Here is a 13,620-nt window from a genome sequence, read left to right on the forward strand (position 1 = left end):
TGTGCTAACATCTGCCAATCTTCCTCTTTTTTTTTGCTGAGGAAGACTGGCTCTGGGCTAACATCCGTGCCCATCTTCCTCCACTTTATATGGGATGCCGCCACAGCATGGCTTGCCAAGTGGTGCATCAGTGCGCGCCCGGGATCCGAACCGGCGAACCCCAGGCCGCCGCAGTGGAATGCGCACACTTAACCCCTTGCGCCACCAGGCTGGCCCCCTGAATTTCTTATATAATCACAAAGTAGGGAAGAATGGAACTGTTTTCTCCTTTGGGTCTTTTTTATCTGTTTTTCTTTATTTTAGATTATGAAACCAAAATATCGGTCCCTTTCTTATCCTTTTCTACTTCCGAAATCTCAAACGACAGCCCATGAGTGGAGATATCAAGTGCCTGGCTCCGTCCATGCTAACGTGCAGGTGAGTCTGGCTTTTGCGTTTCACAAAGTCTACTGGGTAACGTTACTCTTATTGGACTAAGTGCCTATTACATTGGCTTCAGATTTTTCAGTAAGGACACCTCCAAAGCAAATCTGAATAGACCTTTAAAATTTAGTATTATATTTCCTATGTAAAATGTATTCAATTTATCCTTTTTTAAAAACTTTTTTATAAGTATAATAAATGCATGTCCTTAGAAAAAGCCAGTCAAGGACAGACTGTCCTGTAATTCCTTCTAAAGTGACCCTAGCAACACGATACACAGTAAACCTGGGACTGATACCAGTCAAGCACCAGGAATGTGGCTGAAACTTGGTATCTAGGGAGCTAGTTATAGTTCAATCTAGTTTTAGTTCCTAATTAACCAAATGCCTTTTAGAGGCTCCTTTAATAGACTAAGGAGTTTGCTTAATAGAGTCACAGAATTTTCCCACATCCAGTCCAACTATATCAAATTATAAATAGGAAAATTAAGACCCAGTGGGGCTATGGGACTTGTCCAGGGTCACCTAGCTGGTTCTTCCTAGAGGTGGAGCTTGAAATCCTAGTCTACTCCATTGTTACCCAATCTGCTCCCCCTACCAACTCCAGCTCAGATATCTTGAGATCATGCAGGGGCAGAATTAGGATGGGCCACCTTTGGCATTGCCTTTTGTTACAAGTCTTCACTGTCAGCATCACAAGTATTGTTTAAGTAAACCTCCAGCAGCCTGCTACTGACATCACTAATATGGATTTATATAATTTGGACATGTATCTAATGAATATGATTATATAAATGAAGTGCCTAACTCAGTTACTTTGTACTATGTGTATGTACTTTGTACTAGAAATGTGTGTATTTAAGAAGTAAAAAGACATTTCAGACCGTAGATCAAATAATAGAACAATCAAAAAGATAAACCAGGGGCCGGCCCAGTGGCGTAACAGTTAAGTGCGTGCGCTCCGCTTTGGCAGCCTGGGGTTTGCAGGTTCAGATCCCAGGCACAAACTGACGCACCGCTTGGCAAGCCATGCTGTGGTGGCGTCCCATATAAAGTAGAGGAAGATGGGCACGGATGTTAGCCCAGGGCCAATCTTCCTCAGCAAAAAAGAGGAGGATTGGCAGCAGATATTAGCTCAGGGCTAATCTTCCTCACACAAAAAAAAGATAAACCACTTGAGAGAAATACCTGCAGCAAATCCTTAGTCATCTCAGGCTACAGGAGATGACTAATTTAAACTTAGAGGCACAGATAGCTATGCCTTCATATGTAAGTTAATGAATGTTTTATGAACCTGTTTAATTTTATTCTACCTGGAAGGAAAAATTATCCGTGCTGTAAGATAAACTAGGAGTCTTGATATTAAGAAAACAAGGGAATTTAACTGAAGATTTGAGATGTCATTAAAACTGACTCAGTGATCAACTTATCAAAGTTAGCACATGCTAATTAAGCATCTGTTCAAAAGGTATTGCTGGGAATTGTGTACTTTTATGATCAGCAGAGGACTTTTTATCCCAGTGTTGCATATTCATCCATCTTCTAATGCCTGTTGGTAAAGCCCTGTTTTACATATTCTCATTCGGCCTCCCTGGTAAGACAGACAGATGCTCTGCATGTCCACTCTACAAAATCCCTCCCTTCATTCACCTTCTCCGCGTCACTGGATGCTGTGTTGGAGATGGGGCTAATTCAGTGATCTCTTCTGATATGCTTTTATCTTCATCCTTGATATGCTCAGGTGGCCTGGACTCAGGAACCCACAAAGCCAATTGATTTGAAAGGAAGTTTACCAAGACTCACTCACTCGTTAATTAATTATTCAGTCAACATATGTTTATTAAGTGCCATCTGTTTGCACAGTGAAGTCACCAGTGCACACTCGGGTGCTGAGGAGGCAGACGGAAAGGGAGTTCTCTGTCTCTGGAAACGTAGCTGGGAGAGAGAAAGCTGTGATGTTAAAGAGTTCAGTTAACAGTGCAAGGTGTGCTCTAGGACTAAATGCCAGTATGAAAGTGTGGACCAGCATGCTATGAGTTCGGCAAATGAGAGGGAGAGAACTGGGTGTCCCCTCTAAGGCAGAAGCCTGCCCGCTCAGATGACGGTAGAACTGACTGCAGCAAACCTTTTGCTCTGAAAGGGATGGTAGATGAGGTTTAGATGGCATAAGGCCAGATTAGGCATGCCCTGGTTAATTTAGACCTGATCCTGTAGACGTTAGTGAACTTTGGACTTTTTTTTCTCATCCAGGAAGAAGCATGATACATGAATGTTTTATGAAGATTAACCTAGATCAGAGTTTCCCAAACTGGGTTGTGCCTGTGAAATGCTAATAACTATTCCACAAAAAAGATTTCCATGGACAGACAAGTTTTTGCAGGTTTTTTAGATATGCGATTCCTTAGCACCTTTGTTATGCTGATGTATATCATGAAATCACTGAGTGAATATGCCATGCGAATTTCCCAAGCTTAATTGACTGAGGATCTCTCATTTTGTCCCATGTCTGTTTCCATCTCTCTGAACAAACATACTTTGGGACCAAAGTTTATACATATGAAGACCTTTTAGACTAGAAAGAGAATGAAAGCAAAGAGACAAGTAAAGAGGCTGTTACAGTAATTCTAGCATATACTAATTTTATATTTGTAAATTAGTATTCTTTTTCTTAAAGAGGACTCCTCCACAATGTTAAAAGTGTTAGACCTCACAAAAGCTGGATCCCGACTAGCTGCCAGGAGATGTTTTTGAGAACTGCCAAAATAACTTCAGTTGTGAAAACAAATGGTCACAGCCAGACAGTGCATCTTTTTGAAGACAGGAAAGTCTGAGATGACCGGAAACTGAAAAAAATAAAAGAAATTACCCTGCTCCATTTCTCCTTTTCCGTAAAGTCTGACCACAGGATTGTTTCACTTCATGTTATTTACTGGCTCTAAACATTATTCATCTTGTTCTAGACATTACCATTTTCAAGTCATGAATGTATAGTGCTTAGAGGGCCAAAGAGATAATCTAGCCCAATTCCTGGTTTTCCAGAGAATCCAGAAGGAAGCAGGGAGATAGGACCTGGCTGTGTAGTAGGGTACTCAATTTTTAAAGGGTTTATTGTCAAATTTTCAAACCTTTCACTCTCTCAGCTGTCATGTGGCAGTAGACAATTAATTGTTACATAGTCTTGGTTGAGAAATTTAGTAAAATTCTTCCTTAGGTTTATTCTTTTTAACATAGATTTTAACATAGTTTTTAACATAGTTTATTGTTCATAACACAGAAACCACAGCTTAATTAATTAAAAAGGAGCAATATAATGTAGCAAGGGGAAGAGGCAGTTTCTATGTTCAAATCCCAGCTTTGCTACATGCTAGCTGTGTGACCTTGGGAAAATTACTTCACACCTCTGTATGCATTTCCTTCATCTATAAAACAGGGATTATAATAGTATCTGTCTCATAGGGTTGTGGTGATGGTTAAATAAACTAATGCATGCAAAGCACTTAGAGGAGTGCACAAGTTTGAATTATATCAGTATTAGCTACAATCTTCAAGCTTTCCCTAGTGTTTTTCAAAAGCTTGCAACCAAGAAGTTGACATTTCTCTGGATGGGTCACCAGGCTAGTTCAAGATACAAAATCTTTATACCGTATATTTATTGAAATGGCCAGAAAGACCATTTAACGTAATAAACTAATAGTAGATAAAATTCATGTTCTTTCATCTGCAGAAGGGAACCCAATTATTTAATTTTTTTAATGCAAGAACAATAGACCCAATCGTCCTTGGGCACACACAGCTGGTAATTCCACACCAGCACGACGCACAGCTGTTGCAGGAAGTTGACATAGCCAGCCAAGGAGACTAGAGCTACGGCAGGCAGAATGGAGGCCTGCACCCACCAACACAAATTTCTGCTTCTAAAAAAGTCATCCACGCTTGAGAGCTGACTTCAGCCGCTTCCACTGACACTTTTAAAATAATCTTGGGTGTTTCCCTTCAGTGCTGGGTGTTCTCAGAAGCCTCCAAGAGCCCTCGGAGAAGACATGGCAGGAGAAAGGCGTGGGGATGGGGGTTGGAGGGAAGATGGTTCTGAAACTGTTTATGCTCAGAGTATATAAAAGAACTTGTTTTCTCCCTAAAAAGAACAAACTAGATTCATAAATGCTATCATTGCACTTAAGATAAATGACCAAGACAGAGGACATCTGATATGTCTATTAAGGTGAAAGAAAATGCCTGATGCCAAATTAGCGTCAATTTGGAATCAATACACAGGAACAGTCCTTTTTATTAAATTGGGCAGCTTGTAATAGAAAAGCCATTCCTTAGACAATCATTGCTGAGAAGTGCTACCAAACAGAGGTAAGGGAAATGGTTCCATTGGGGTCATATCTTTGATCTCTTTGTCTATTAAAAAGAAACACATTTGCATCAAATTCAAAATAGCTGCCCACAGCTGCCTTTGGATGAGTGTCAGTCTCAGGATCCTCGAAGAGAAGTCTCTCCCAATCACTGTCTCTTGATTTCACATCTTGGGGATAGCGCATTTGGCAGCCACAACGTTGGGAACTTGGGCCTCAGGTTCTGCTTCCCATATTACAGCGTCACACTGCACCCCAAGTAAAATGACAAGACAAGATGAAAATCATGTACGCCAGCCCAGCCAGCCCCTTCCCCAACTTTGAGCAAGCAGAGCTGCACAGACTGCTCCTGCCTGCTGACACCCCATCAGATTTCTCCAGTTAGTCCCCATCAGCCTTGCAGACAAAACAAGGCCAACTGAGATCTGAGCTTATGGCTAGAGTGGCAGCAGTCTTTCAGATAAAATTTAAACTTCCATAAGAAGGCAAGCCCAGTGATGCCATCAGGTTCATAATAAGTGCTCAGCACATTGTTAGCCATTCTCACAATTCACTTGTTCTCTTTCATTAGGCTTAGGTCAACATGGAGAATGTGTATTTTTTCCTATTTGAAAGAATATAAAGTCAGGACACTGGATACTTTCTCCAAAGCTGAGAAATTCTATTTTTGAGCCAAGAGTCAAATGGAGGATGCTCACATTTTTCTTTTCAAATATTTTCTTTTTCTCTGCTTCTCCCTCTTCCCCCAAATACACTACTCAAAATATATATGATTCTCATGGGTATATGAATATGTCCAAATTCCCCAAATTATATACAGTGAATATGTGCAGTTTTTTGTATATCAATAAAAAAACAAGATAAAATATTTTTTTAAAATATGATTCTCTGTGGACAAAACAACTATACTGGCATATCCCTTTCTGTGTCCAAAATGTGTTTATAAACCACATGAAGTGGCTGAGAAAGAATTACACGTAAGGAGGGCTTCATGCTCTTGCTACATCTGGCCTGCCTGGATCCTTTGATTCCTGCCAACCTTTTGCAGGGAGTTATTTTCAGGACTTTCATGGGCAGCTCAGATAAAGTATTTGCTTTGGTTTGGTAAGGGTGTTCTTGAGGGGCCTTTTCCAGAAGGCTAGTTTATTCCATCCTAAAGAATAAGCTCCTCCCACTTAGACAAAGGGGTACAATAAACAGAAGTCTAACAGAGAGGCCTGGTCACAAGGGTTAGATCTCGGGGTGAAGCCTTGTCATTGGGGAACAATTGGCCACCAAAGAGACAGCCTTTGTACCAAGTAGGAGCACAGAGAAGGTTGGAAAATAAGTGCTGTGCCATGGGGATCAAGCCTAGCATCACAGAGCAGACCGGAAGAAAATGAGGGCGCAGGTGGAATCCAGCAGGAAGGCGAAGCTGTGTCACGTAAGGTGATATACAGAGTGTGCAGGGGCTGGAGAGGTGGAAGGCTGGAGGAGGCCAGTGACAGAAGAGGAAAGAAAGAGCACAGACCAAAGGAAAGTGAACATCTAAGGACAGGTTATGAGAGCAATACTTGTGCATTGGGTAAGTCCAGAGGGAGATGAGAAGTTTCCTGTAACACACATGTGGAACAAAGAGAAAGGAAAAGCAACTCAAGATCAAGAGGTCATGGGTACTGGGCTGAGGCTGTGCCCTGGTGAGGAGGGACTGGCAGCCCAAACCAGGATTATGCTGTGGTCCTATGCTTGTAACCAGTTATAGTGCTTAATTTAACTATTTAGTGATTTGAATAATGTTTAATTTGTAGGGTGTAATCAACTAGTCACGAAGAGATAACTTTTGTTTGAGAGTAGGTTTTCAATTCCTTTTGGAAATTTCCAGTTCAAGAGACTAAAACAGGGCAAATGAGCACGGGCCCTACCCACATGTGAAGCCTGGAGTGTCGCCCACTCTGAGGCTAACTGCCCCTGGCCGGAGGCCAACTAGAGTCTCCCCGCGTCTCTGCCTCTCCAGTGGGAAGAAGCAGAGGCTCATCAGGGACCCTCAAACGGGTGGATGCACCTTCGTGTCCAGTGTTCTTAGGGTCTCACGGGGAGGTCAGCTGTTTTGTCTCCCTTTTGAGGAAACTGAGGCCACTGAAGGTTGACCAAAGAGTTTAAGGATATAGGAGAGGCTGAGAAAACCAAACTGGAATCCAGAGCTCTCAATCCTTTTGTAAAAAGCCAGTATTCAAACCAGTGTGAAATTTAACAGCCCATCTCACATACGCTTAGGGATTGGGAAGGGACAAACTACCAGTGGATGTGGCTCTAATAACACTTTTGGCATGGGCATCTTCCCTCCTCCGCTGGAGAGCCTTCTGGTAATGGGAACCTTGTACAAGCATAATATGATACTAATAACAATTGCTACCTCTCATTGAGCACTTATTTCAGGCTAGGCATTGTTCTAAGCACTTGCTATAAATTAAGTCGTTTAATACTCACAGCAATGCTATGAGGTAGATGTTATTATTATCTCCATTTACAGATGAAGATATTGAGGCATAGAAAGGTTATGTAACATGCCTGAGGTCACACGGCAGTGAAGATCAGAGTTAGGCCTCTTACCCACACTGACTGCAGAGCCCGTGATCTTAACAAGTGTGCTCTGCTGTGTCTTATTTGGATACCACTGCATCCTTGGGCAGGATCTGCAAGCTACACTAACTTCATTGCTTTCACATTTGTAATCCAAGACTCCTACTAGAACATATGCATTCGTAGATTCACGTACCACTTGTGCCATGTGACCGAGACTCGTCTAAAAAAAGACCCTGAGCTTCTGAAGATGAGGCCCTTGTTCTAGTTGTCTCTGTGTTCTTGCAGCCTAACAAAATGCCTGGCATAAAGCAGTTGCATATTATGCATTTGGTAAATGGACGAAATAGCCACTGGTGAAAATCTGGCTTGCACTCTCATCCATACGGGAAGAACTCTGATTCTGCACACAGCTTAGTGAATTGTAAATTAGTTGTCTACACATCTGTCTCTCCCACTAGGCTCTCAGGCTCCATGAGCACAGGGACTGTTTTTTATTTTTCTTTTTATCCCAAGTGAAAGGCAAAGTGCATGGGACACAGCTGTGCTCGATAACTTGTTGGTGAATTCGGTGTATAGAGCCTCACACCTACCTGCAGAGAAAGCTGGATTCAGTGTTGCCAGTTATCAGATGAATGTTGCTTGTGTTCCCAGGACTCCACTGTGGTCTCATCCCAACTCTAGGGTGGGATTTGTTGAGTCAAGTCAACCAACACCCACTGAAATGACGAAAGGCACAGTTTTCCAAGCACTGAGCAAGGCATGTGGCAGAGGAGGAGGGGGTGACAAAGCTGCTTACGTGGGGAAGATGCCGTAGGAGGGCCCACTGGATGTAAGGGCATTAGGACTGTGGATAAAGAGAAGGCTATCTTTTAAGTTAAAAAATAGGACACAGTACAAAGGAAAATGACTGGTTCTAGTTACAATTTGGAAGCTAAAACATGAAATCAAAAATATGCTGTTTTTTATATACTTTAAAATGGTGTATTCAAACTTGAGACTTGAAAAGTGTAGGTTAGATTTGATTCTCAGTATACTTGGGGCAGTAAGATAAGCCACATTTCTGCGTGTGTAAAGAGGAGTTTGGGCTTGTCTCCATTACACTGGTTTAAAACAGAAATGCAAGACGAGTTGGTCAGGCCAGTTAAGAAAAACGAGAGAATAGGTCTTAAATTTAAAACAAAAGGAATTCAATCAAAATGTATTTGACTTACTTGGCTGTTTATAAATTTTCTAGACCATCAAGCATTTCAAGCAGTTGAGTTGATTTGTACACACCTCAGGGTTCAGTGGTTTGGGGGTAGAGGCAGGGCAAAGGGGAAATTCATATTTTCAATTTATCTTGTGGTGATAGATTTTAACTAATTAGAATCATAGTAAATGAATAATAACCCCAAGAGATTTTTTTCTGTATTACTTAAAAGATATGTTCAAACTTAACCAAAAATGTTGACTTTTTAAAATTAAATGAGTTTTCATTGAGAGAAAATGATATAGATTTGGACTCAGATGACGGGATAGATAATGCCGACCCCCCTCAGGAGGGAGGCGACCTCCCACATGCTGTGGTTTTCTAGGCATCAGAGGAGGTCCACCCACTTGGCTTATGCTCCACCTCAGGCTGATAATAAAATGTTCTTTTGGCTTACAAATGTACTTATTTTAAACATTTAAATGCCTCTAGAAAGGGAAACATTTACCATTATCCTTCACAGGAAAGATAGCAAATATGTGACCTTCGTGCTTTCTCTTCTTGGCAGCCTTTGGCCGTCAACCTTAGATTTCTTCCCAGTGTGTCTAGTTCCAAGAATCTTCTCTTCAACATAGGTGTCCAGGAAGCCACTTCGAATCAATTAGACTTGAAACCTATTTTCACTCCTAATTTATATGTTATGTGAACAAGTTTATTAAATCTTTGAATCAGAGCACATTTTGAGAGTGAGAAAGGACAGAAAGTATAAGGTTTCTGGATTTGAGAGGAAGACTAAGAAGTTACCACCAAAGGTGGTATATAAACTTGGCCTATAACTTTTTACACAGGTAGACATTCTATATATCGAATATCTACTATGTGCCACATACCATAGCTCTTTGTGATTGTTATGCCCCTTTTTTCTTCATAGCAGCTGTCTGTGTGTGTGTGTGTGAGAGAGAGAGAGGGAGATCTCAACTGTACAGTGGAGGAAACTGAGCCTCATAATATTAAAATGACTTGTTCAAGGTGGAAGGGCTAGTAAGTGCTACAACTTACTATAACACAGATCTCCAGAGTTCCTATCTTGCCAATACACTCTGCAATTTTATGCATTGTTTCCAGAGTTATATAGAATTAGATCAGTATGTATGCCATAAGAATCTTCTCAAGGTAGTCTGCATTTTCAGGGCTATGCCTCTTAGCAACAAAATTCAACATACATTTGAGAACTAAGAACTGGAACTTCCGTTTGTGCCCCCTTGGTTATTCTTCTGATGAACAATAGTGCAGTTCCTTAGAGACGATGTGAAATCAACATCCTTTCCCAATGTGGATCATATTTATTTAAATTTTCCTTATGAATTTTCTTTTGAGATATTTGACTATTCCTGTTCCCAATTAAATTTTTCACCTTCGTTGCACATATTCATCTGATAAAATTAAAGAAGAGCTTTGAGGGGAGCTATTTTGTAATAAATACCTCATACTGAATAAAGAAATAACATTTTGAGAATGGCTCAGTCAATGATTTTGGTCAGTACTAGGTTTGAATTTCATTAGCCTTAAAGATGCAATTTTTAAAGTTATGGATTAGAGCAAGAATTTTACCAGACCTTTTGTATGTAACAGATATAAAACTGATTACATATTGGATCACTTGATATATGCCTAACAATTTTGGGCCATTCTTTTATTTTCACTTTCAGTTGACCTCATGAGGGTTAGTTTCAATGTTTATTTCAAATCAGGAATAGCAAATCTGGTTTTATAGTGATTCTTCTGTGATGTTATGCTATTGCTTAAGGAAAATCAATTAATAAGTATTTATTGAGTACCTGCTATATGCCCAACATCGTACTGCAGGACTAGTTAGAATTCTAAAAAGAATGACAACCAATGGCTTCTTAGTGTTGAAAAAGCCTTCCATGTCGTCTAGTCCACCCTCCTGTGCACAGCCCCAGTCTGCTCTGCAGCCAGTGTCTCTGACATGATCCGCCACAGCTCAAATACATCCTCTAATGTTCCCATTAATAATAGCAAACACTTATATCCCACTTACTAGGTAATAGGCCTCTTTCTGCACACTTCACAGTAATTCATTTAATCTTCTCTACAACCTATAAAGTAGATACTCAATTTTACGGAACAGAAATCTAAGACACAAAGAGGTTAATAAACTCGACCAAGATCAAAGCTGCTGAGTGAGCTAAGCTTTGAAACTAGGCAGTCCCACTCTGCGTCAGTGTATTTAACATATACTCAAGTGTCTCAGCTGGAAGCTCTTATTGTAATCCAGGCAGGAGCAGGTGAGCGGCTGCGTAGAGGGAGGCAGCATGAGCAAGAAAGTTGAGAGTTGAAGAGACACACCAAGGATCAGACAGCTAATTAAAGGCAGAATCAAGATTATATATATCTAAATGAATCTATTTGTGGAAAAAGGAATAATCACATTATAAAGTCAGAGCGAGGGTGACCATATCATATGGTTCAAACCAGGACACTTTTCAGAGTAAAAGTGGTACTATTAATACATCCATCAGAACAACAGGCATTCTGGCATAATTGTGGAACCATCAGGGAAAAATAGTACAAATGGTCTCCCTACTCAGCCACCAAAAGAGGTACTTCTGAAATACTCTGTGTAATCCACACCTTGTGGTTGCCAGTTTTGAATGAAAATAATGCTGGGTGGAAGAGAGTATATTCAGGACTTGATTTCTAGCTGGACTCCTTCCTTATGGATTATGTCCAAGGACCAGTTCCCCACCCCACTACTCTCCTTTGGTCCACACATGACACCCAAGCCGCTGTAATCATTCAGTTTAGAAGAACAAGGATTGACCTCATTGTGTTAATGCATCTGGCATCACCTCCATTGATTGCTCATTTCTGATTGCTGCCTTGTAGTTGCTCCGCTCTGCTGCTGACTGGTCTGCCGGTATCAAGTACCATGAAGAGTCCATCCACGCTGCTTACGTCCATGTGATAGAGAACAGCAAACACTACATCTATATAGAAGTAAGTCCTGCTCATGTAGATTAGTATAACAACTTGCCTTCTTGTAAATGACATACAGAGACTGCAGGGTCCCCAAACTCGGGACCTGCTGTATTGATCAGTGTATGTTGAGATGTGAAGAGGCCTCAGGTCACCTGAATTTTGACCTCCCCAGCATGCCTGACATTCCCTTTGCATTTTCATTGACTCGGGACTCTCATGGGAGTCCCCCAAATCCTTGTTATTAAAATGCATCAACTCACTGTAATATTATTGGCCAGGAATGCCCCAGCATGGATGAGTAAGTTTTGATTTGGCTTGAGTTGGAGGGTGTTAAGTGGAGTCACGTGCTGCTTCAGGAGAGCGCACACAGGGGTAAGCTGCTAAAATGGAGACCACTGGATGCCACTGGTTTGGGATATTAGAGTAGGGAGCGTGCAGGAAGAGGAACATGGATAACGAAGAGGGGCGAATATTGAGGGCAGGGACCACCTTCTTCAGTCCTGTGTGAACACTGTTCGTTGTAAAGCTTTTTCAGATCCCAGAGTTCACGTTCAGAGAATAGGAGAAAATCTGTGGACACTGGGTTTAGTTTGGGAACCTTAATTGCACTTCAAAGTAGATATCAAGCTAGCTCAGAGCACTTGGAAAATCCTAAAAAAATTAAAAGTCATGATAATGGAAAAATAAATCAGAGCACTTCTCCCTTCTTTATTTTAATCTTTTCTTTTCCATTGACTGCTTTAAAATGTATGGAGGGAGATGGGTTAGCTGGGGAAAACCATTCTAGCCCTATTTTCCTTCCCCTTGAGTCCTGGCCCTCTCCCCTTCCATGCGGTGACTGTTCATGAAAGGCAGGTTGGAAGGAATTGGAGCTTTATTTATTTCACAGGCCTGGAGAAAGAGAAGCTGATTAAAAATATTAGCATGCTAAATGCAATGTGGTGTCCTGGATGAGACCATGCACCAGAAAAAGGATATTAGTGGAAAAATTAGTGAACTCTGAATAAAGTCTGGAGCTTAGTAATACTAATACTATGAGTATTATTAATTTCAACAGTTATACCAGAATAATGTAAGATGTTAATGGCTGGCTCATCCATTACCCAGAATCCTTTTGCTTTATCTCTTTTAGTAGCATTAAGTCAGCTTTTCTTATTAATGCTACCACAGTGCTAAATGAGGTCAGTAGTGCCATGTCGATACACATAGCTATGGACACAAACCTAGTTGACAAGCCTCTAGCCGAGGTCAGTGGTCTGTGTTCACTCTGCTCTCCTTGAAAAAGGAGAAGGAAAGGTCATGACGTGAGGACAGTGAGTGTTTACAGTTCCTGAGGAATGCTAGGTTTCTCTGTAATATGAATTCAAGAAAACAACGTGGTTTGGTTGCCACTGAGATTTTGATTGATGCCCTAAGGGGAAGCATATTCTCAAATGAGTTTCTATATGATGTCATTCTTGTACGTTTGTCTTCAGGAGGCGGTTTACAGATTTATACACTTAAGTGTAAAAATGTGTATAGTAGTAAAAATGATAATGTTGCAAAGCGATGATAACCATATTTTGAGTCGTTGCCTATATGTCTCTTTACCTTAAGATGATTAGCAAATCTTACTTTGTGATGATTATACTTATAAATTACAGGTGTATTATATCAAGGGGTATAAATAGAACATGTAATAGTCATAATATTTGTACCTAATTTTTAACATCCTTTTATGCAGCAACTAAATCTTTTTTTTTTTTTTTAAAGATTTTATTTATTCATTTTTTTTCCCCCCAAAGCCCCAGTAGATAGTTGTATGTCATAGGTTCACATCCTTCTAGTTGCTGTACGTGGGACTCGGCCTCGCGTTGGACGGAGAAGTGGTGCCTTGGGGTGTGCCCGGGATCCGAACCCGGGCTGCCAGCATCAGAGCGCGCACACTTAACCGCTAAGCCACGGAGCCGGCCCCCAGCAACTAAATCTTTTATACCATTATGTTAATGATGGTGTACCCAGGTTTTTCAGTTGAGTTTTCAAGAATGTTTTATTTTATAGATACGTGAATAGCAGAAGTACTTAAAGAAAAAAAGAAAAGTATTTC

General features: G+C 40.8%; 1 protein-coding gene across 7 annotated transcripts in view; it reads left to right on the plus strand.

Moving 5' to 3' along the window:
* The window catches only part of PLD1 (phospholipase D1), a 219,636-nt gene that overhangs the window by 153,512 nt on the left and 52,504 nt on the right, over positions 1-13,620 (plus strand). For all 7 annotated transcript variants that reach the window (XM_087440028.1, XM_087440027.1, XM_087440030.1 and 4 more), the window contains 2 exons: positions 304-417; positions 11,442-11,552. In XM_087440028.1, coding sequence (XP_087296154.1) covers positions 304-417; positions 11,442-11,552 — 225 coding nt within the window. The remainder of the gene's footprint in view (positions 1-303; positions 418-11,441; positions 11,553-13,620) is intronic.

Source organism: Ceratotherium simum, chromosome 15 (assembly GCF_057802395.1).
Source record: "Ceratotherium simum simum isolate JZ-2026a chromosome 15, ASM5780239v1, whole genome shotgun sequence".
Taxonomy (NCBI): Eukaryota; Metazoa; Chordata; class Mammalia; order Perissodactyla; family Rhinocerotidae; genus Ceratotherium; species Ceratotherium simum.